Genomic DNA, 22,296 nt, shown 5'->3' with positions numbered 1-22,296 from the left:
TGCTATTCAGTTGAAAGCAGCCCACACTTCTTTCAACTTTTTGGGAATATCTTGTTTGGACCAATTTTGGGATTCTTCAATTATCTTCACACAAGTGATTGTAGTCTTTACTGTTTCTGATTTAATCCAAATTCTACCGTTGCAACCAACGGCCAGTTCAAATTTGCATTTCTTAACCAATTCAGTGAGAATTTCAGCATTCTCGTTAAATAAAAGGTATCTCGCATAAGCCAGGTTCACAGTGAATAAATATCCATCCTCTAATTGTCCAAAGCCACCTTCTTTACCTGTAGTAGGGTCAATACATTCCAGTTCGACTTCTATGTCTCTTTCAGCACTCAGAACACGAGCATATATCACATCTCCCACTTTTAAATGGGGTCTATTTTTCTTAGATGCATTAGGGAAAGCGTATACAGACATTTGAGCAGCCTGTGTAAACTCAGATAAGCCGACTTTGTAGAGCTCACCAAATGTACCAGTGATGATACCAATGACGAAGTCATTTGTTTTGGGAATATACGTTTTGGACTTGGAATCTATCACATACACTGTTTTATTTTGTTTCTGAGAAACTTCCAAGATGCCGGCATTAGTTGGAAGTATCTCGTCAGTTTTGGGGTCAACATAAAACCCTGGTCCAAGAATTATATTCTCGGACTTTATATCTAACCTGTCTCCGGGTACAATAAGTGATTCAGTCATTTCTACGTAGAGGCAGGAAACAAAAAGTTTTTTCTTAGCGTTTTCTTTTAGCGAGAGATGAGGTTATGTAATAATACAAGCAAGGTGAGGGCTACTTAACTTGTCCTAGTATACATCCCCTTCCCTTTGTTTAATTACCAATAACGTCTGATTAGGATGGCTGATGATTGATAAGGAAACCAACACCCCACAGAAACCTTTTCGTTCCAGCCGGTTTGTCAATTCCTCTCCTGTTGGGCCTAGTGGCAGCAGTCTGGAGCAGATGGAGCAGAGAATGAACAGCAGGAACCAAAAGATGTTTAGACCAATGAGTTCTCCAATAAGAAAAGCCCAGAGTTTAGTAGCGTCACCAAAGTCTCCCACTAAAAGGGCGCAGTATGTTCCAACAAGATTACAGAAAAAGCGCCAGGAAAAGGCTGTTCAGAACAGAGGTGGACTAGAACAGATGGAAGAGTTTGTGATGAAAAATGAATATTCTCAGTACGTAGAGGAGCTAGAGAATCAGGCAAGACTAAATAGCATAGATCCTGAGATGTTAGAGTTTGAATCAAACGATGATCAAGCTTTACAGCCACAGCAGCAGGAACTCGAAGAGATGATTAGGTTGGAACAGGAGGAATTAGAGGCCTTGGCAGCGACATTCGAAAACAATTTAAGTTTTAAAACTGTCAAACAGAGTGACTGAGTGGCCAATTGTGGGAAGAATGGCTGTAGAAAAGACACCCTCTTGATATAGTGGTCCAGGCTAAAGATTTGTCCATAGCTCTATTTTGTTAGGATTATATAATCCAGCTAATCGCTTAAACTTAGTACAGCATCTCACCCTCCTTTTCCGCTGACAGGTGCAATGTCTGATTATAGTGATGATTACATGGATATGGACGATGATGAAGAGGAGTATGAGTTCGAATTCGAAGATGACGATGAAGTTGACGAGCCAGACCTCCCAACTCCTGACGCTGAAACTAGTCAGCAACCAAACTTCCCTACAAACAAAAACGATGCAAGCACCAAGACATTAAAGAATAATGATCTTGAAATGATGTATTACACAGCAAAAGCATTAAAAGATGATGATGCTAGCCAAGCTTTAAAGAGCTTTAGAGCTATAATTGATTCGAATGCTGGCCAACATTCCACGTACGTCTTCAAGTCTATCAAACAGAGTTTGAAGCTCGTGTACGAGCAGAGAAATATGCCTGCGATGCTGGAATTGATCAAGCTGTTTGTCAAGGAGTCTTCAAACGTTCCTCCCAAGTATAGGGATGACTCCATAAAAAAAATGCTGGACAATTACGATAAACTTTCCTATTCAAATCCTGAAGTTTTAAGTTCCATTTATGATGAATTCCTTCAACTAATTTCCACAGAAGATGGCAAGTATTCAAACGAGTCTTTATGGCTTAAATTGACGATGAAAAAGGCCAACATTTCCACTGATCCAGAGATCAAAATGGCACTTATTAGACAAATGCATAACGTACTAGATGGAGCTAATGAAACATACATATACAATAGCTATTTATTGGAATGCCTTTCAATGGAGATGGATACAAGTTTGGATTCCTCTACCTCTTCAACACAATACTCAACGTTGAGACAACTATATCACAAAGCTTTATCCATCAATGTTGGTATTCCACATCCTAGGATACTGGGGATCGTCAAGGAAGTGGGTGGATTGGTTTACAGTCAATTGAAGGACTTTACCAAAGCCAGTGAGGAATACTTGGAAAGTTTCAAAAACTATGACGCTGCCGGAAATCCAAAAAGGATCCACGTTCTCAAAAAGTTAATCGTGTCTACTATATTGAGCAAAAGTGAAATTAATCCTTTCCAGTCTAGAGAATTTGTGTCATTTATTGATGAACCCGAAGTTGCCAAACTATTGGAACTATATTCCAGTGTTCAGAATGATTCTATCGATGTTTTCAACCATTTGGTCAGAGTAGATCCTTTTTTCAAGGAAATCTTAAAAAAAGATGCTTATTTGTCGAATAATATGGATCTAATTGTTCAGTTGATGTACTCTAAAGTGCTTTTGGTTTTGATAAAACCCTTCAAAAAATGTTCTTTCTCATTTTTATGTGAATCGCTTCAAACCGATCAGAATGTGGTGGAAGATTTGCTTCTTCGTTTACTTCACCAGGGGAAAATCTCGGACTTTAGATGTGATTTTGAAGATGGAATTGTCATTTTCTATTCAAAACCTGCTTCGATATTACCTGATTTCATGGATATAAATGAGATTTTAAATCATTTCATTGCATATCCTGAGGAGCCTTTTAAATTGTTGAACAAAGATGAAGTAAATGAAGTGGAAATGGAAAACTTTGATGCCCCTGAAGTGGAGGAACCAGAAATTGATGATGATGATGAATCAGATGATGAAAACCCCCTTCGTGTCGACAGTAACCTGGATTTTGGAAAGAGAGATGTTTCGAAGAGGTCCAAACAAACTGCCACGATGCTCAATGCCACCCCTCTGATGTTAAAAGTCCTTGGGGATGCCATAAATGTTGATTCAACCGGAAACAAACCCAGGGTTGCCGATGCTGATGTCATGAGAGCAATATCCAGTTGGATCAAGGTTGTTAATAGATGTCTACCAAAGCGAATAGCTCAAACGCTGTCTCAAATCGAGCAAGTTGCATTGGAGCAACAGGAGCAGTTGGAGAAAAACAGAGACAGGATATTGGAATCCTTACGAATGCCACCGAGGATTTGAATAAGAACATTGAAGAGATTACCCAAACTTCCAAGATGGCAGGGTTGGACCCAATCGGAGATTCTGAACCGGTACAAAGAAATAATCAGGATCACGAACCAAGTAGAGCAGACGTCTTATGGAAACTTTTGAATGAAGTTAAAGGCTATCATGAGAAGATTATAATGGAATCTAAAAAAGTTGGAACTGAAGGCTCAAAACCACTTGGGTTTGAATCAGATGGATTTTTGATCTAAAATTGATTTCAGATACCGATAATGTCTATTAGGTTTGACAATCTTTCGACATTTTCGACCAAGTCATATAACTGTGACACATTGCTTTCTATGGAATTGACGTGCTTGCTCAATTGTTGTCTTACATTCTTCAGTTGCTTGTCTTGGTTTACACTGTAGATACTTTTGTGTTCGGAAGGCCTTTTGTGAATTGCGAAATCTGACTCTTCCGTGAGGTTTAGTTTCAAGCCCTTGGACTTTCTTTCCATCTCTTTTATTTCTTTGGTTATAGACTCTTCAAACTCTTGAAAATATTCAAGGTCTTGCTGGTACAATGACTCTTGAGTGTGTAGTTCGCTCTCTAATTTTGTCAATTGTTCTAAGTTTGCGCTTAAATTGGATTTTAAGTTAACGTTAATTTCCTCCAGATCACCAACAGACAGTGAAGTGTTGGGTCCGAAAGACGGTATCCGAACTGTAGTTAGTTCCTGAACTAAGCTTTCAACCAGTTCCTCAAGAAAGAGTCTGCTTATCCGCTGGCTGCGCGTACTATTGCTTATACCCATACTAACGGCTTCCATGTTTGAACTGAGCAATTCTCTCAAGCTTTCGGAGAATTCTGTTGTCAGATTTGACCATTCCTGATTTACCCTCTGAGGTGCTTGATCTGTTGGTTCCTGTTCATCCAAGGGGGAGTTTAGTTGATCTTTGGGGGACTCGTATTTGACGTCTGAATTTCTTTGCTGGCCCGGTTTTGTCTTTATCCGGGCCTTTTTGGACCTTGAAGGCTTTCGTACCTTGACCATTTGATTGTTTTTATAAGAACATACGACAGATAACAATAGCGACATACCATCGGATTACATAAGCAAAACAAACATCTGGAAGTTGGCCTCACTAAACAGCTGGTAACTATAAGGTAAAGCTACAAACGGAGTATTCTATATGGCCACTGTTGTTGGTATATCTGGCGTTAATCTTTTGCCTTCCAAGGCTAGTCAATGCTGAAACCCCGGTTTCCTGTCTCATCCCTACATTGAACATTCGTCTTTCTATGGTATCAATCGCGTACTAAACTCTCCCTTTGACCTTCACCATCTTTGTCAACAAACAAGTGTTGATATCTATCCCTAGAAATGTCCAACGTTGTACTGGGTAAGGTTGCTGCTCTTATAAAGGCAGAAAAGGACCTTGAAAACATCCCGGCATTGAAAGATGAAATCTTGAAAGAGAAAAAATCCATCGAATCGCAGCTGAGATTGGAAACTGAAGGGCACCTCCAGAAAACCGTTCAGGGTATACAGTCGTTGAGTGTCACTGTTGATTCATTTAAAGAACTCAAGCAGGATTTACAAAAAATAGATGAGCTTGCGAAGCTGTCAGAGAGTGCCATTGACCGGTATGATATCGTTCAGAGGGCAACACAGCTTTATGAAACAATCCAAGAAGTCGATGAAATCTACAAAAAGCTAAACTCTTTTAACAGTTCACTGACTGAGGTAAACGCTCTGTGTGATGAGGAAATTCAAAGAGGCATCGATATTGATTCTGAGGTCCCAAACCTACTTCCAATCCACTTTAGGCTGACAGAACTGAGAGATTTTAGTGAGAAACTGACAGAACTATCCACCAATTCGCAGCAGGATACTAAACAAACCATTCGCAAACTGAACACCCTCTTGGAACCTGCCATTGAAAAATTCGATTCCATTGTAAGGGAAATAAGCCTTGGTATTACGGAGAGTTTGCGAGAGCGTAACTTTTCTTTGATCATTAGATTGGCCAAAGTTTTAGACTATGAAGAAAGAGAAGATTTGAAGGCTCAAATTTTTCATGAAATTGTAACCAAAGTTGATAAGAGAAGCGAGGATGATAGTGATGGGAAACGTCACTTGACGAGTTCCACAAATTTTGTCTCAACACTGGATGTTATTGACTCAGATACAAAAGGAGCAGAGCTTTATCAAGAGCAGGTTGGAAGGTTGCAGCAGAGAAAATACAAACAATTGGCATTTGATGCGATTGAAGAATCAATTAGAGACACATTCAAGAACTGTAAAGATACTTTTGTCGGCGACGACAGGTTCGAAGTCTTGAATAACTTGGATTGGGTTTATCAAGACTTAGCATTAATTAGAGAAACGCATGCGATATGTTTTCCTTCCAGGTGGAACATGTTTCATATATTCTTTCAATGGTATTACAAATACTTGAATCAAATAATAGTTGAACTGATAGAAAGTGAACCGGAAACGATTATTATTCTGGATATCCTTGAGTTTGACAAGAACTACACAAATATTATGAGGCAAGATTTTGGTTTTAGTAAAGACAAAATTGTTTCTATCATAGGGGTTGAAAATAGAGAGAAGTTACTGCAAGATTACTTGAGTTTGATCATAGTGAAAATGAACGAATGGCTGTTCAACATCGAAAAGAATGAACAAGAAGCTTTTATTAAAAGAGAGGAACCTCCTGCAAGAGATGACCAAAATCACTTCAGTTTACCGGGAGCCTTCATAGTATTTCAGATGTTTCAACAACAAGCAACAGTTGCGACGGGGTCAGGTCAAGGCTTAATTTTGGATGGTGTGATTAAACATTTTTGTTCATTACTTTCTAAAAGACAAAATCAATGGGATAAGTTATTAAAGTCACAACTCAACAGTCAGATTCAGCAAATGTCCGAAGATGCCACGGATGACGAATTAGACGATACCTCTAAGATAGCTCCAGGATTGATGGAGTACATTATTGCCCTTGCTAACGATCAGATCAGTGGCTCTGAAAAGCTTGAAACTATAGAGACTGAATTTGTTGCATTAGTGTCGAAAAAGTACCAGGTATCCATCTCTACAGAGATTGGTAGAGCCATTGATGATTGTGCCGATTTAGCTCACGATTGTCTGAACCATATCTTGGCGTTAGTCTTTTTTGATGTTTCGGAGTTGGTCTCCAAAACATTCAGCAAAGCTTGGTATCCGGATGGATCCTCTTTTCTGAATGAAACAGTAGCATATTTTGAAGAATATGTCCATGAGTTCATAGAAGAGATGAAACCAGATCTATTGGCAAGTTTCCTTCCTGAACTTTTGAACAAGACAATTTTGGAATACTTTGCATGCTTGGGTTATAAACGTAAGTTCAAAGAAAGCAAAGTTTTTGACTGTGTTAAGCGAGATGTACAGATTCTTTACAGTTTTTTCTCCCAATATATCGAAAAGGAAGAAGTTCAAGCCAAGTTTACTGTCTTTGAAATATTTTTGCATATATTAGAGCTGGAGAATGAGGCTGATATTCTGGAAGTCTGGAAAGAATATTTGCAACAGTTTAATGATTTAAGTCCACGATTCCTAGAAGGAATCCTTGCTTGCAGAAAAGACTTCGGAAGTACACAGACTAAGAAGATAGTTGCAGAGGTGGAGATGGTGAATAGGATTTTCGAACATGAGTACTCTGATTCTTTTGAGGCATCATTTATGGGTAAATTCCGACTAGCAGAGCCTTAGTAGTAGTAATGTGTGCTTTAATGTTAAAACTGATGCTTTACCTATATCTGTTGTATTGTTGCTGCTCTTCGTCAATAAGTCCGAGAGGGCGCCGCAGATTGTTACGATCAATGTTGGCTCCTCTTTTAAGCAACTCTCTTGGTCCTTGGATCTGAGCTTGTTGTGACTTTGGGCTTGATAATTGCGGATCCTGTCTGCTGTAAATTTGTTGTATTTGTTTTTGTTGCTGATTCCTGTTCAATGGCTTTTGATTGTATTGGGGACCTAGAATTTTGCTCAATGCCTGTTGCACCTGTTGTTCCAGTACGAACTGAAATTCGTTCTTGTATGACTTCCTTATTTCCTCTACTTCTTGTTCAAGCAACTTTCTTTGAAATTCCAGTTCTTCATTCAGTTGTTTCACTATTCCCTCTTCGCTCAAGATTAACTTGTTCTCTCGTATTTTCAGTTTGCGTTCACGCTCATTCAATCTGTCCTCCCTTATCTCTAAATTAACCTCCTTGATATACACATTGAAGCAACTTTCCTGAAGAAGTTCGTGAGTAGATGGTCGTTGGTTCAGGTCTATGGTTATGCAAGCATTGATCAGAGATCTTAACCGGGGTGAAAATACGTCCGGAAGTGGAGGGAATGTCCCTTCTTGGATCTTTTGTTGTAATTGTAAATGTGTAGTGGCTTGAAAAGGAGGCCTCAATGCACATAGCTCATACATGACGCACCCAAGAGACCATATATCACATAATGGTGAGTAGGGTTGGTCCAACAGCACTTCAGGAGACATGTAATACGGCGTACCGACGTATGTTTTGGCAAAATCGTTTTCTTGGTCCAGAATTTTTGCTAATCCAAAATCTCCCAGTTTGACAAGGTTTGAATTGTTCATCAGAAAGATGTTGTCGGGTTTTATATCCCTGTGAATAATAACTCTTGTCGAGTCTACCCACGAAGGATTCTGGGTTCGTCTATTACCTTTATTGAGCGATTCAAACTCCTTTGAAGCCGTGAAATCAGTTCCATAATGACAACGATACAATGCTAATAAAACCTGCGTAAAAATACTCCATATTTTTTCTTCTGAAATGTACTCTTTGTTCCTTCTATGTGTTCGAATCAGCTTGGAGAGATCTCCACCATCACAGTATTCCATGTATAAATTGACAGTTTTATTCTCAGAAATATGTTCGTGATGAAGGTACTTCACAATGTTGGGATGGCTTAACTCACTAAGAATTCTGAACTCAGCTATCACTTGAGATATCTCTTTGGCATTCATCTTCATGTAGGATACCTCTTTTCTGACGAACCACTTTCCATCTGTTTTCCTTTCAACCTTCCATACTGAGCCAAAAGACCCCCTGCCAATGAGCTCCAAGGCAACAAATTGACTACTCAGACCGACATTCATTCGTTATTGATTTTAAATCAACGATAAACGGAATGGTTACTTGAATGATTTCACTTTATGATCATTGTTTACTAATTACCTAAATAGGATTTTATATGGAATTGGAAGAATAAGGGAAATTTCAGATGTCTGAAAAAGGCGAGGAGGGTACTAATCATTCAAGCCCATTTCTTGCCAGTAATTGCTTCATAAGCTTCAATATACTTTTCTTTACTCTTGATAGCAATTTCTGCATCCATGGCTACGCCCTCTTTGCCATTCAATCCGTTGGCCGTCAACCAATCTCTGAGAAACTGCTTATCGTAACTCTCTTGCGATTTACCCACTTGGTAAGTCTTTTGATTCCAAAATCTAGAAGAATCTGGAGTTAAAACTTCATCTACTAGTACCAATTCATTGTTTTCGTCCAGTCCAAATTCGAATTTCGTATCAGCAATAATGATCCCCTTCAAAAGGGCGAGGTTTTTTGCAGCAGAATACAACTCGACCGCCTTGACAGCGACCTTCTCACAAATGTCTTTACCTACAATCTCAGCAGCTTGTTCAATAGAGATGTTTTCATCGTGTTCACCCTGTTCAGCTTTCGTTGAAGGTGTGAAAATCGGAGTTGGAAAGGCGTCGCTCTCTTGAAGGTTCTCGTTTTCAACCTTGACTCCATGGACAGTTTTTGAGTTCTTGTACTCTTTCCATGCACTTCCAGTGATGTAACCTCTGACAATGGCTTCCAAAGGTATCAGTCTGTGCTTTTTTACTATCAAGGATCGTCCCTCTAATTGAGATTTGTATTTTTCTTCAGACAGTTTTGATGGTAGTAAAGCAAAGACTTCCTTGTCATTAGAAGCAACCAAATGATTCTTTATGTAGGGTGCCAAAAAATCAAACCAGAAAACTGAGAGCTGAGTCAAAATCTTTCCCTTATCAGGAATACCGTTTGTCATAATCACATCGTAAGCGGAGATACGGTCAGTTGCGACGAACAGCAAGTTGTTCTCATCGACTGCATAAATGTCTCTAACCTTTCCTTTGGCGATTAAAGGTAGGATTCCGTCCAGATCAGTGTTCACAATGGACATACTTGGAAGGATACAGCAAAGTGTGTTGGAAGCGATGACACATGGAAAGGAATTTTTCGAGTTTCCTAGAGTAGTATATTGGGGCGGTGAAAGTTCAGATGTTTAATGCTTAATACTCTTATACTCTTCAAAGCGCCCAAGTGTTTCTGCCAACCTGACTTTTTTCTGAATAATGAATCGTTCAAGTGGAGTATTTAAACCATGATTAAGTTACGTGATTTGGCACTGGATAAGGTCGAAAAATATCCGTATTCATAAACGATTATTGGTAAAAGTTACAAAATACCACTAATTACGGAGAAGCTTAGTAACAGTTATCATCTCTTGGTCGACTCTCCAGCAAACCAAATTGCACAAAACGATAGCACCCGTCTCCATGCCACCCATCTAATGTTGATCAACGAATCATGTTCCTTGCATGTAAGCTTCTCTGTCATTGAATCAACTCCGGCAATTTAGTCAAATCCATACACCAAATTATCCCTAAGAATTACCTCATCGGGTAAACTTTAGAGCTGGGGTAGATAAGATACACGCCAAGTTCACCTGGGGAGATTCAAGTTTACGTTCATTTTTCTTCTCAAATACAGCAATCCATGTCAAACAAGGGCAGTAATAACTTGACAAAACTCAAGTATTTACTCGTCTTGCTCACATCACACGATGAAGTTAAAGAATTACTGAAGATCAATCTCAAGCAGCTTGAAAAGCATGATCTAGTTGCATTGGAGGAAGTGCAGTTGAAGTTGTGGAAGATGAGTGGCTTATTATCGACTGTAGAACAGTCATTTTATGAGAACGACACAACAGGAATACTAAAAGTCACCATAAAGGCAGCTAGAAACTTCAACAGATGGTTTCTATTGTTGTTTGGATCGTTGGGCGTAATATTTAAGATCTTAAGAAAGTTGAATATTGCAAATTCTAGAAGAAATTTAATGTTCAATGATCGGGTGAATTTGCTAAAATTTTCTACATCACTGGGTCTCTTATTTTCAGTTAAACCATTGTTCAACAAGATTCTTGACATTTTCGCAGAGAGCTATTTAAAAGTCACTGAGAAGCAAAAGTTTCTTTTCAATTCAGTCGTTTCCAGTCTATTCACATCAGTGGTGTCATTTGCCCTGTATCCCAGTAAAATATATTACCAAAAGAATTATGCATCAATATATTTTACGGTATTAATGGTAGAGTATGGCTATAAGTTCTTGGAACAGGTTTACCCCGACCAATTTTCCAAAGAGACATCCTCTATATACGTTATCAAGGATTCTGATATGAAAGACACAGACAACGCTGAATTCGAAGATCAACCAGAAAATAGTTGTTTCATTCGTAGGCTCAAAGCGCTAAAAAGTGTTCCAAAGAGAGACAAACTCTTACGTTCATGGTATCTATTCCCATTATGTTACTCGCAGATTTTCAAGTCGTTTATCATGGATTACGAGAACTGTCCAGTATATTTCAGGAACATCTTAAACTTTATGGGTGAAGGCCTATTAGTCAAAAGAGGAACTTCTCGCATGGTTTCATCTGGTGATATGGTCAAATCTTTCTATGAACTGGAAAGCATAATTGGTAAGAATAGCATGAAAAATCGATTTGCATTTGATCTGAGAAACTTTCTGTTGCGATATTTGCCAAGAAAATACACGGTAGTCCTTGAATACCTCTTTCCATTTTTCTTCTTTATGAACTTGAGACTTAGCACGGAAGAATTGGAACAGCTGAAAGCGGCTAGCAAATGGAAGTATTACAAACAGATAGTCATAAAAAGCGTAAAAGAAAGTCTCAAACTCTCCTTGACTGTTGTTACTGTGTCATCCACGTCGTTGTTGATGTCATATTACACAAGAAAAGGGCGAAATCCATCCATGTCATGGATATGGAGGTCACTCACCAAAGTACCACTCATGTTCAGACTGCATATAATTGGGCTACTTTCTGGGTTTTTAGTCGCATTTTATTCCAAAAGACCTGCTCAAGATTCCATAGATCTGGATATTGAGCAAGAGTCAAACTTGGAAGCAACTGCGACTTATAGATCGATATGGTTATACATCTTGAGAATGACTCTGATTTCATCAATGACCAAGCACAATTCAAATGAAAAGAAACACAACTTTTTCACTCTTGATAAGATACTGCTAACTCTAAGTTTCACTGGCTTAATATCCATAAAAGATAGCATCAACTTGAAAAAAGCCGAGTTGCCAGAAGGCTTATCGAATAACATTTTTGGTTCCAAAAAGTGGCTGAGTGATTCCCTTGATGTGATAAGCGACGGAAGTACACTCACAATGTAACTTTAGACTCAACCTTGTGCTTTTATGGCTTAATAATATTATTCAATATAACATCTTGTATGATTCTTCCCTTGCTAGGCGCCAATCTTTTAAACTCTCTTGATTCGGCTTGATTCACTTGATCAATCAGCTCCTCTACCGTGTTTTTCCGACAATAGCCCAAAACTTCTCTTTCTGCAAATTTTTCAGTGAGCTCTAGTTGGTGATTATCGGCCAATGTATCGTTTACAACAACCACCAACTTTTTACCTGCTCTCAGAGTATCTAGAATAGAGCCAGTTCCTCCATGTGAGATCACGAGATCAACTTTGGACGTGTAATTCTTGACGAAATCAGTATCAAAGCTCAATCCTTGGATTAAAAAGCCATCCTTTAGCTTTATGTTGTATAGCTGACCTAATTGAGACTTCTTATAATCTTCATCGGTTAGTTTGTTGATCAGCGACAGAAATAGTGATTCACCTGTGGGTTGAGTTCCATACTGAACAACAAGTTTATCGAAATTGTTTTTCTTCAAGGCAGAAATAAACTTTTCATTGAGAGTCAATTGGAGTAGCGCAACAAATGTGACAGTGGCTCCTCCTGTTACAAGTACACTCTTCATAGAATGGATGATATTTCTCTGCGCTTATGGAGTAAGGTAGGTAAATTCTGATCGCGCGATGCATACTAACTAATCTAATCATTCTGGTGTGAAGACTGAAACTGCCGCTCCAACTAGATTACTATCATCTATGTAAATGAGGGAGGCTGGTCGATTGATGATTTGAAGTTTTGAGGCCAAATTCAAAACCATTTCAACTTTTTCCCGATAAGGCTTGAAACACTTTAGCACTGAACCAACATACCCGATTCGGTAAGGTCGACATGAACCACTTCCAGTCGGGTCAATTGTAGCTGAAGACTCGCTGAGCTTCAGAAGAGCAATGATAGCACACCCCAAAACTACAGACGCTCTTTCAATTATCGAATCAACAACCTTAAACAATATCTGGTAATCTTCTTGTGAAGGGGCAAGGGGAGCCCAGAGCTCAGGTAGATGTCCTTCTGATTCGTAGATTTCACTAACAATTGCTCCTCCTAGGCTATACGGAACGTTAAATGCACTAGGGATATTTTGCCGACTTCCTTTGAATAGCTGTTTAGAGTCAATTAGCGACAGAATAGCTAGCCTTGTCAACTCTCCAATATATCGGCCAGAACACATCATTTCAATCGGCTGAAAACATCCAAGAGCAAGAGTCATATGTGGTTGGTTCGTTTGAACTGAGTGATGTAGTGCCCAGTTCTCATGCACCATTTTATCCCAGATGGTACTATGTTGACACAGAAAACCACCAAAGAAACCTAGTTCGGAGTTCAGAACTACTTTGTCGAAGTTTCCCTTTCGTAAAGGCCGAATCTGTTCCTGTGACTTTTGTAATCCAATCATTTTCCTATCGACAACCAAAGCACAATTGACGCCAGTGCCAGCAACTAATCCCGTTACGCAGCTTTCCAAGTAATTCCCAGCAACGAAAACTGCAACTGAGTCATTTATGATGCTCTCCACAGAAGCATCAATCCCGTTCGATTTGAGGCTGTTTTCGAAAAGTGTTTTCAGATCCTGACCATGTGTCGACTCTGAAAGTCGAAATCCTTTACCCATTGTTTGTAGGACTGCCTGGGATGATGAAGTTTGTTCTAATGGGAAGCTCCAAGATATGCCTATTCGAATTGTATCGTTTCGAAAGTGAGATCTTAGACTGGGAATGTTTGTTATCTTTTGGGCAATTTCATCAAAAAATTTCAAGTCAATCACCTTATCACTCTCAGTTAATGTCCAATCTCTTTGATAAAGATTTTCGTATTTCCTTTTTTCCAAGCGTAAGACTGCAATTCTTAGAGTGGAGCCTCCTAATTCTACAACTAAACATGTTCCACACTCATTGCCAGTAGGTGTAGACGAATTGGTGCAATACATGGATACATTCGAGGAATGAATGGCTTCTTTATAAGACTCATAAAGATTGCTCGTTATGGAAACGACATTGGAGCGGTTTATAAAGGCTGTAAAGTCAGAAACTGAAGGTGAAGAATGAAATTGTGGGGTCAAAACAGGAACCATGTTCGTTCTAATCTTAAGTTCTTTACTTAAGTTCAGTCTCTGCTTCTTCGTTAGCCCACGCCACTTCTCCTATAGATTCATCACGAAACGTAAGAAAAAAAAGACTGGTAAAGAGGCGTATTCCTGTTAGGTTTCTGTTTATGGTCAAGTGACATCAATCTTATCTTTTACTCGAACATTTCAGATTACCTAATCTATTAATTGCAAAACTAACTGCCAATCTATGATTCATCATTGCCGATTAGAAGATCAATTTCATTGAATAAACTGTTGATATCACCTTCAGGAATATCAATACGGCCATCAGCATCTTCACTATTCTGTAACAGTTCCTTCAGATCCACGTCACTGCCTAGATAGTTAGGATTGTTCCCCATCAAATCGTCATTGGTTGCAAACTGGTCCATGTCTTGGTCATTATCAACACCAAAGTTCTCATCGGTGTTCTTTTTAGATTCCATCGATGCAAGAATATCCAATGGGTTCTTTGTATTGTCGATATTAGCCAATTCTGAATCCATTGCATTGGACTTCTGCTTACTATCGATGTTCATATTGTCGACATTATTCAAGTTTGCCATGCCGTTAGTGTCGTTGTTATCTGTAAATTTCTGTGTTTCGTTATCGTTGGAATTAAAACCTAATGCGTCAAAATTGGCCATGCCACCAGTGTCAGCAGAAAAGTCCATGAACTCATCAAAGTTTTCATTATAGAAGTTATTATTATCGACAGAAAACGCATCGTTGGACGGTATAGCAAGCTCTACAGGCTGCTCGACTTTGAGTGGTAGGCTGGGCTCCTCTTTCACTTCTGCTTTTACTGTACTAGATGACGGTGCCACCTTATTGAGTAAATCGTTTTTCATTTTTCGTAACATGATCTCCGTGTCTTTAAAGTCCATCAGATGTTGGGACAGAAGACTATTGTACACATTGATATCATTGTTGAGCCTATTCCGCTCCACAATAAACGCACTTGAATGGTTTGGTGTTATAATATTGCAAGTCTGTGAAAGCGATAACTGGTCAAATATATCTCCCAAAGAAAGAAAGATATTATTAGCGCTATCCATTAAAGAATTCTCCGCTGTAGACATGGTAGCAGCTGTAAACTATACTCGCAGCTGTGATAATCTACCTTGCTTTTCTCCCCTTCTGAATATCAGATGAAGGAATTGGCGGAGTCTGCCTGCACAGGTTGTTTCCTACCAAAGAGGGAAAATATTGTCGTGTACCACAAACACCACACATTATCGAAAAAGTAAGATTGATCTAGGGCCATTAGCGAGAATTCCCTGGCCTTTTTTTCCTTGGAAAGTTTCACTCTCGATGTGTATTGCCCATTTTCTTGCGTCGTCGTTTATTGGACAGTGCTCGACCAGGGGTTCACTCTAAATATTAACCTTCAAAGAAAGTCAGAAAGAAAAGCACACCAATAATGTTCAGACAATCGATTAGAAGCATTACTAGAGGAGCCAATTTGATGGCCAAGAGAACTTACGCTGAGGCCGCTGCCACTAGCGATGTTCTCAAGGTTTCTTTGGCTCTGCCTCATGAGACTATAATTGACAATAAGGAGGCTGCCCAAGTCAACCTACCTGGTGCCTCTGGTGAACTGGGTGTTTTAGCTAACCACGTTCCTATCGTCGAGGAATTAAAACCAGGTGTCGTAGAGGTTCTTGACTCTGCTGGAAAGTCTGACAAGTATTTCATTTCTGGTGGTGTCGCTTCTATTCAACCAAATTCCAAGTTGTCTATCTCAACCATTGAAGCTTTCACTTTGGACTCTTTCTCTGCCGAGGAGATCAACCGCTTGTTAGCTGAGTCCCAAAAGAATGTATCCTCTGCTGACGAAGCTGTTGCTGCCGAGGCCGCCATTGAAGTTGAGGTTTTGGAGGCTTTACAGGCTGTTGTAAAGAAATAGATGATGTCGGCCCTCCATATTCACTGATCAGAAACAAAAGGAGGTCTTAGAATATACAACAAAAAATATAACAAGAATTAAAGAATTTGTGATGATTTAATAAAAAATGACTATTAGGTTTGTTTTTCCTTTCTATCTCAATCATATAAGGGCAACTTCTTCTGCTTGAATAAGGTCCTTGACTAACCTATAACTCAGCACGTAAATCTCATCTTGCTTCATATCAATCTCTTCGCCTCCAATAACAATTGGTATCTCAATATCCTTCAACACTCTGATAAACACGCTCTTGGACAACTCCGGACTTTCTATCATGGATATCCCTCCGCTGGTATCGTCAAGTGTGTGTAAAGATTCGGGCAGTTTACTGAGAAATTGCTTATTGTACAGCTCTACCAGGATCTCCAAATGCCTATTCATATATTCCGTTTCTTCAGGGGATAGTTTCTTCAACTCTTGCTCCTCATTATGGATGTAAATGGTAAATTTGTCAATTTTATCTAATCGAGTCCTCAAGTAACTTCGAACCACGAAGTTGACTCTATCTAATTCACTTTCTATTATGACTAACAATAACTTGATATCTTTTTCCTCCGAGCTTTGCAATTCTATGGAGTTTAGTTCTATGAATTCCATCTGTTGTCGGATTCGCTTCAGTACACGTTCCATGAGATCTACTTCGTAATGCAATAATTCAGGCGAAGTCCTTTCATTTATCCATGCTTTCTTGAGCGATTCATAGTCCTGGCGGTAGAGTTTACTTTGTGATCGTTGTGGTCTTGAAGTTTCTTGGTCAAATGCTTTGAGAATATCGTCGATATCCATGGTAACCCAGGTTTCTATAATTCACTTCTCGTTTGAGCCGAATCGATCTATGCGATCTGATATATACGGAACATATTTCGCTAATCTTATATTTTGATACACTTATAATGTCCATTAACCACAGTAGGAAGGCGGAGTTGGAGGCCAAGAAGGCCCGTTTGGAGGAGTTAAGAAAACAGAGGCTTGAGAGGACGGGAAAAACAAGCTCAATCCCTGTTGCCTCTCAAAGCATAAGTTCTGTTGACGTTTTGGTAGACAAAATACTTCAGGATAGGACCCAAGATTCTAATGAAAAAAGTCGACCAAGTCAGCCTTATAAGGAAGCTTCCACACAAGTTGATAACCTCCCAGAGCAACTTGAAATCAAGCATGATATCCCTGTTGTAGAGGAGAGAATTATCTTTAATAAATCAGTCCAGACGGAGGACATTGATTGGGAGGTGTCTGAGAATGGCTATTTCCATAGAGGTCAAGGTCCACAGCAGGGCCAACATTTACAGCAAAACAATTCTGAATCTCCACAATTACTGGTACCATCAGATCAGATATCTGACCCTGAAATTGAAGAAGAACGTCCGTTCGATCCTAAACTGACAGAAGAAACAGAAGAGGATGACCCGTTGGTATCTAGTCTCGCCAACTCTCTAAGAATTGCAGAAGAAACGCTACAAAAGAAGTCAAATAAAGACAAAAGTTCCGCTGAAAATGATGAATTAGTTCAAAAATTACAATCTCACGACCTGATTGTTGATTTAGAGCTTTTCGATCAAGAACTGACCGAATCTAGATCAATCTTATCAATAAATTGGTCACCACACAATCCAGCATTAATCGCAGTGTCCTATGCACCGGCATCAAATTCAATCAACTCCCAAGGAATGGTCATTCTTTGGAATATAAAGTCCGCCAACGCGCCAGAGACTATTTTGAAGTATACATCTCCTGTTTCCTGCGTCCAGTTTGCCAAGCACGCATCCAATATCATAATAGGGGGAACTGTTGACGGAAGGCTTTGTATATGGGACTTGAAAAATTTGGATTTGTCTCATTACCCAACACAAATATCGATAAGCGACCCATCATCTGGATTGTACACTGGTTCGATCACACAGATTGTGGAAATTTCCAGTCGAAAGTCATTCAATACAACAGCAACCGATGTGGTGACCGCTTCTGCGTCTGGGGTCATCGCAACGTGGTCGATACACATGCTGTCTAGTCCGGCGTCAACTCCTATCCGTTTAGTTGGCAATAACTCATCATCAGTTCGTTCAAGCGAACCCATACCAGCGTCTGCTATGATTTGCCTTCCAAGTGATACAGGATACTTGCTTGTAGGCTGTGAGGACGGTTTCATTTATCGAGTTAGAAGATTTGAATCCATGGGATTGAAAGCTGGGATAGAATCCCGTTTAAAAGCGCATGGAATAGGGCTAGTCACTTCGCTTTCTTTTCCTCAGCTCAATAACTATCCTCATGAAACGAATGATTTCAGCAAAGTTTTTATCAGTTCAGGGCTTGATTTTTCGATCAGACTTCATCGATTAACAGCACATTCGATCGAAGATAAGGATATAGATAGTTCGATACTGCTGATTCCTACCGATTATGTAATTATGGATTTGGCATTTAGGCCCGGTTTCCCTCTGCAGTTTGTTGCTGTAGGAAATTCTGGCTCTGTTGATCTTTATGATTTGTCAGAAAAGTCTGCTCTCCCTATTGTAAACATTTTCCCTTCTCAGCAAAAAGCTTCCAAGAAAGGTGACTACATAAAGGAAACATACGATTCATTCGATGAACTTAGCGATGTTTCCATAGGGTTTAATAGAGTTTCATGGGATTCTTCAGGTGCATATCTGGCTACAGCTGGGCTGGATGGTAAAGTATATATCCTGAAGTTTCAAAATCAGCTGGCAAAAATGGATTCAGACTTTGACATCGACCATACGAGACAAGTCACAAAATTGCAAGCATTGATAGCTGGAACTATTGATTTCTAGTCCTCTGGTTCACATCCTGCGGGACATTGAAGTTCCTTGCAGGTGACGAACCAGGTCTTCATACACCCAAAATGGCCTCTGTGACCACATGACAACAAACTCACGACCATACCTTTGACTGGTTCATTGCAGAAGATGCAACCGTCTAATGACTTATTACAGTTATCACAATACCAGTAACCAAATTCAATGTTAGAATTACCACTTTTCATCTTTTCTTTAGACTTTTCATTCAATATAAGAGAATTACAATGATGGCAATATGTCCGAAATGAGGTATTTGTTTGGCCTTTTATTTTGAAAATTTCAAACAGTTCGGAGGTTGTTTTCAAAAGCTCGCTGGCAACAGTGAATAATTGTCTTCTTCTTAATATTTGATCATAGGTATATAGCCAATCCTTTAGCTGTAACGTTGATAAAGATCTTGGATACATTTTGAAAAATAGAAGCCCAATAGTGCCACTCATCGTCAAATCACCAAGGCTGGCACTATACTCAGCAGCCTCCCTTATAATAAATTCTGGTGCCCAAGGAACCTTTAACTGTGATAGAGAAGCTTCGTCTTCCTCTTTTTGTTTCATCTCTTCCTCCTCTTTCCTTTTATCCATAGTTAGATTCTTTGGACCCTCATTCAATATTTTCGTAAGTTGACTCTTATTACTGATACTGCTCACTTTGGAATAAGACCTTCTCCATTTCATACGAGTGTCGTTTGAACGTTGATTTTTGAAGTCATTCGTCAATCTCCTCGTGGTGGCCATCAAGTTAGGAGGTGTATAACTCATGTCAAAAGATCCAGGAGATCGCAAATGTGGGGACTTTTCATCGTCAAAGTCAGGTTGCAGTAATCCTTGGTATGAATACGTCCCAACAGTAGAGGGTAGTGAGCCATACGTTTTAGAGTTTTTACCAGGAATAGGTTTGGCACTTGAAGGACCACTAAGAACGTTTTCTGATTCGGGATCCAGCTCCGAGTTCGTGGTGTGCTTGGAAGAAGAGTGGTCATCGTCATCACCGTCAACAATAGCCTCTTCAAAAGTCATATCTTGAGGTCTCCTATCGGTCATTGTATTTGATTTCCTGGCAGGAGGCTTCCATGCATCATTGAATGAATTTCTATGGGAGAGTGGTAGGGAACCTTGAGGAGACTCAGCGTATCTCGTGGAATGAGAAGTTGCTAAAGATTCTAATCCAGTGTCAATCGCAGATTGGCTATCATCATCGCTGGGTCCGTTGTTATTTTGTGTAATGGACTTTTCTGGATCATCACTGGATTTTGATCCAGGCATTGTATCGGCGTCCTCACTCGATCGTCTAAATTGATCCCATTCTACACTAGCTTTAATGGTCCTCCAAGTCTGGGCATCCCTGAATCGATTCACACTTGCCGAAACATTTGCATTGTACTCGCAGACGGAAAAAATATCCATATCAGAAGGAACAGAAGTTAAATAGTTAGCAGCAAGAAAATTGAATACCTTATCGTCATTAAACTCCAATGGGACTTCTACGTTGTAGATTATAGGAGAACCCTCTCTATCATCCTCTTGGAAATTGGCAATGTTTACCGACTGCGACCTTGAAGTGGATAGTCTTGATGGTATAGGAGATTTCAACTCGTGTAGTCCATGGGAACTTGGAACTCTAAGCTGTTGATTTTGCAACGAAGCTTTCTCTAGAGTTCTAGAAAGTCCATCCGTGGAAAGATCGCTATACATCTTGGGACGCTGAGCTTCAATATGCTCAATCTGTCTTAAATCCTGAGTAGAGTACTCTCTGGAGAAGGGAAAAGTAGAGTGGGATACCTCTTCTTTTCGATCACTCTCTGTTGTTAACTTCTGACTGTCTGACCTTTGCATAGCCTCTGATGAGGGTCTGCTATCAAATGTATCACTATAATCTATCTCATCTGATTGAAGAGTGACATGATCACCTGTCTGTGAGGAATTTCTTCCTCTGGAAACAAAGTTATCCTGAAATTGAGATACAAATGATAAAGAAAGATCCGAGCTACTATTCCATGCAGAAGTAGCAACCGGCAAATTATCACTGTATAAGGAGGAAGTGGTGAGATCGTGCTGGATCAAAGTTTTATCTTTCGAACATGACCAAAGAGTATCGGGCTTCTTCCATAATATTTGGGTAATTTGGTTATTATGACCTTCTAAAAGATATTTTGGAACGTATCTCCGTTTCAGGTTCCATATCTGGATACAATTGTCGTCATTGTAGTAACATGAAGCAATATCTGTATTGTATATGTTTGCCGGAGAGTTTTGACGAGCATTGCACCATGAAACTTTTCCGACAGCACCACTTGTAGATATCACATGGTCTGGTTTTCTAACATCTAGGGCAGTACTGGTCATGTTCCAAAACTGGATCTGTTTATCTCTTCCGCCACTAACGATATAGTCAATATCAGGATGCCAGTCAATAGACAAGCCTGGCCCAGTATGAGCATTAACTTTCCGTTCAACCTGATTTGGTTGTCTCATATCCCATTTTTTTATAACACCAGAATCAAAAATACCACATATTTTTCCTGCAGTTACGTTTGAAAACTTGGCAGCTCTTACTGCATCAGCGTTCCCTTGAATGGTTGTCGTTGCTTTAGTCCTCTTCATTCTCAAATCCCAAATTTTCACCGTACCGTCCTGCGATCCCGAGAGAAGAGCATGAGAAGTAAATGAACTAAAATTAAGGGAGTTAACACTTCTGGAATGGTCATTTAATACATTGATCTGTGAAAACGAATTCTTGGCGATATTAAATGTATAGATGGCTCCTGAAATAGATCCGGCAGCTAGCACCTTACTATAATTGTGATAACCAAAACCAACATCACTGATAAATCCGGCACCACTTTTGCCCTTTGTTTGCTGATTTTTCTTAGCAGATATTGAGTTGATATTATGAACAATTGAAATATTGTTATCCGTAGCTCGCACCACTTGCAGCAATTTTTGACCACCTATAGCTAGCACATCGTTGGATTCATGTGACTTGCACATGCAGTTAACTTCTCCTGCTGCACCAAATACAAGCTGCTTCTGAGCTGTCTGTGGTCCCCCAAATGTTGTACCCGAAGTTCTTTGTTTCCTCGATAAGATTCTTGTGGGAGAGTTAGCGCCCGCAAAAGAAGAAGGACTGTTTCCAGCCCCATTTCCATAGATATTAAAAGCAAAACGTGAAAGTTTTCCGGCACTAGCAGCATTGGAGCCTCTATTGCGGGACCCAAATGATTGACTGACCATATCGATGTATGTATTACTGGGTGAAGATGAAATGGTATTGACACTAGATGACACATTGCTTTCAGCAAAATCATCATGTGCATGATTTTGTGGCATTGTAGCAAACAACCAGAGGGAATTCGCCTCGTTTGCTGGGTGTGAAGAGCTGAACAGATATTTATTCAGGACCAGTGTTCCCTAAAGTTGATATAAGGATACTTCGAGAACACATAGTATGATGTCGGATGGCAGATATCAGTTTC

The 22,296-nt window shown here is 39.6% G+C and overlaps 15 protein-coding genes across 15 annotated transcripts; 6 read left to right on the top strand and 9 right to left on the bottom strand.

Moving 5' to 3' along the window:
- Nucleotides 1-6: 6 nt before the first annotated feature.
- Nucleotides 7-705, bottom strand: PAS_chr1-4_0455 (exosome complex component RRP40; the record flags this gene model as incomplete). Its single annotated transcript, XM_002490543.1, has 1 exon — nucleotides 7-705. The coding sequence occupies one exon, from the start codon at nucleotides 703-705 to the stop codon at nucleotides 7-9; it is 699 nt and encodes a 232-aa protein (XP_002490588.1).
- A 163-nt stretch (nucleotides 706-868) lies between these two features.
- On the top strand, nucleotides 869-1,390 carry PAS_chr1-4_0682 (uncharacterized protein; the record flags this gene model as incomplete). The annotated part of the gene is made up of 1 exon (XM_002490542.1): nucleotides 869-1,390. One exon carries the CDS (start codon nucleotides 869-871, stop codon nucleotides 1,388-1,390), a length of 522 nt encoding a protein of 173 aa, XP_002490587.1.
- A 162-nt stretch (nucleotides 1,391-1,552) lies between these two features.
- PAS_chr1-4_0454 (COP9 signalosome complex subunit 2) lies at nucleotides 1,553-3,433 on the top strand (the record flags this gene model as incomplete). Its single annotated transcript, XM_002490541.1, has 1 exon — nucleotides 1,553-3,433. One exon carries the CDS (start codon nucleotides 1,553-1,555, stop codon nucleotides 3,431-3,433), a length of 1,881 nt encoding a protein of 626 aa, XP_002490586.1.
- A 244-nt stretch (nucleotides 3,434-3,677) lies between these two features.
- PAS_chr1-4_0453 (Hypothetical protein) lies at nucleotides 3,678-4,454 on the bottom strand (the record flags this gene model as incomplete). The annotated part of the gene is made up of 1 exon (XM_002490540.1): nucleotides 3,678-4,454. One exon carries the CDS (start codon nucleotides 4,452-4,454, stop codon nucleotides 3,678-3,680), a length of 777 nt encoding a protein of 258 aa, XP_002490585.1.
- A 330-nt stretch (nucleotides 4,455-4,784) lies between these two features.
- PAS_chr1-4_0452 (Essential 88kDa subunit of the exocyst complex) lies at nucleotides 4,785-7,157 on the top strand (the record flags this gene model as incomplete). The annotated part of the gene is made up of 1 exon (XM_002490539.1): nucleotides 4,785-7,157. The coding sequence occupies one exon, from the start codon at nucleotides 4,785-4,787 to the stop codon at nucleotides 7,155-7,157; it is 2,373 nt and encodes a 790-aa protein (XP_002490584.1).
- Nucleotides 7,158-7,194: 37 nt separating this feature from the next.
- PAS_chr1-4_0451 (protein kinase) lies at nucleotides 7,195-8,562 on the bottom strand (the record flags this gene model as incomplete). The annotated part of the gene is made up of 1 exon (XM_002490538.1): nucleotides 7,195-8,562. The coding sequence occupies one exon, from the start codon at nucleotides 8,560-8,562 to the stop codon at nucleotides 7,195-7,197; it is 1,368 nt and encodes a 455-aa protein (XP_002490583.1).
- Nucleotides 8,563-8,720: 158 nt separating this feature from the next.
- Nucleotides 8,721-9,635, bottom strand: PAS_chr1-4_0450 (N-succinyl-5-aminoimidazole-4-carboxamide ribotide (SAICAR) synthetase; the record flags this gene model as incomplete). Its single annotated transcript, XM_002490537.1, has 1 exon — nucleotides 8,721-9,635. One exon carries the CDS (start codon nucleotides 9,633-9,635, stop codon nucleotides 8,721-8,723), a length of 915 nt encoding a protein of 304 aa, XP_002490582.1.
- Nucleotides 9,636-10,231: 596 nt separating this feature from the next.
- PAS_chr1-4_0449 (Hypothetical protein) lies at nucleotides 10,232-11,941 on the top strand (the record flags this gene model as incomplete). Its single annotated transcript, XM_002490536.1, has 1 exon — nucleotides 10,232-11,941. The coding sequence occupies one exon, from the start codon at nucleotides 10,232-10,234 to the stop codon at nucleotides 11,939-11,941; it is 1,710 nt and encodes a 569-aa protein (XP_002490581.1).
- A 22-nt stretch (nucleotides 11,942-11,963) lies between these two features.
- On the bottom strand, nucleotides 11,964-12,545 carry PAS_chr1-4_0448 (Catalytic component of UDP-GlcNAc transferase; the record flags this gene model as incomplete). The annotated part of the gene is made up of 1 exon (XM_002490535.1): nucleotides 11,964-12,545. The coding sequence occupies one exon, from the start codon at nucleotides 12,543-12,545 to the stop codon at nucleotides 11,964-11,966; it is 582 nt and encodes a 193-aa protein (XP_002490580.1).
- Nucleotides 12,546-12,623: 78 nt separating this feature from the next.
- Nucleotides 12,624-14,048, bottom strand: PAS_chr1-4_0447 (Hexokinase isoenzyme 2 that catalyzes phosphorylation of glucose in the cytosol; the record flags this gene model as incomplete). Its single annotated transcript, XM_002490534.1, has 1 exon — nucleotides 12,624-14,048. The coding sequence occupies one exon, from the start codon at nucleotides 14,046-14,048 to the stop codon at nucleotides 12,624-12,626; it is 1,425 nt and encodes a 474-aa protein (XP_002490579.1).
- A 221-nt stretch (nucleotides 14,049-14,269) lies between these two features.
- PAS_chr1-4_0446 (Hypothetical protein) lies at nucleotides 14,270-15,145 on the bottom strand (the record flags this gene model as incomplete). The annotated part of the gene is made up of 1 exon (XM_002490533.1): nucleotides 14,270-15,145. The coding sequence occupies one exon, from the start codon at nucleotides 15,143-15,145 to the stop codon at nucleotides 14,270-14,272; it is 876 nt and encodes a 291-aa protein (XP_002490578.1).
- Nucleotides 15,146-15,486: 341 nt separating this feature from the next.
- Nucleotides 15,487-15,972, top strand: PAS_chr1-4_0445 (Delta subunit of the central stalk of mitochondrial F1F0 ATP synthase; the record flags this gene model as incomplete). Its single annotated transcript, XM_002490532.1, has 1 exon — nucleotides 15,487-15,972. The coding sequence occupies one exon, from the start codon at nucleotides 15,487-15,489 to the stop codon at nucleotides 15,970-15,972; it is 486 nt and encodes a 161-aa protein (XP_002490577.1).
- Nucleotides 15,973-16,113: 141 nt separating this feature from the next.
- Nucleotides 16,114-16,797, bottom strand: PAS_chr1-4_0444 (Subunit of the GINS complex (Sld5p, Psf1p, Psf2p, Psf3p); the record flags this gene model as incomplete). The annotated part of the gene is made up of 1 exon (XM_002490531.1): nucleotides 16,114-16,797. The coding sequence occupies one exon, from the start codon at nucleotides 16,795-16,797 to the stop codon at nucleotides 16,114-16,116; it is 684 nt and encodes a 227-aa protein (XP_002490576.1).
- Nucleotides 16,798-16,904: 107 nt separating this feature from the next.
- Nucleotides 16,905-18,797, top strand: PAS_chr1-4_0443 (Hypothetical protein; the record flags this gene model as incomplete). The annotated part of the gene is made up of 1 exon (XM_002490530.1): nucleotides 16,905-18,797. The coding sequence occupies one exon, from the start codon at nucleotides 16,905-16,907 to the stop codon at nucleotides 18,795-18,797; it is 1,893 nt and encodes a 630-aa protein (XP_002490575.1).
- A 58-nt stretch (nucleotides 18,798-18,855) lies between these two features.
- Nucleotides 18,856-22,150, bottom strand: PAS_chr1-4_0442 (uncharacterized protein; the record flags this gene model as incomplete). The annotated part of the gene is made up of 2 exons (XM_002490529.1): nucleotides 18,856-18,896; nucleotides 19,000-22,150. The coding sequence occupies 2 exons, from the start codon at nucleotides 22,148-22,150 to the stop codon at nucleotides 18,856-18,858; spliced, it is 3,192 nt and encodes a 1,063-aa protein (XP_002490574.1).
- Nucleotides 22,151-22,296: the final 146 nt, after the last annotated feature.

Source organism: Komagataella phaffii, chromosome 1 (genome assembly GCF_000027005.1).
Source record: "Komagataella phaffii GS115 chromosome 1, complete sequence".
NCBI lineage: Eukaryota > Fungi > Ascomycota > Pichiomycetes > Pichiales > Pichiaceae > Komagataella > Komagataella phaffii.
This window is presented reverse-complemented; position numbering and strand designations above follow the sequence as displayed.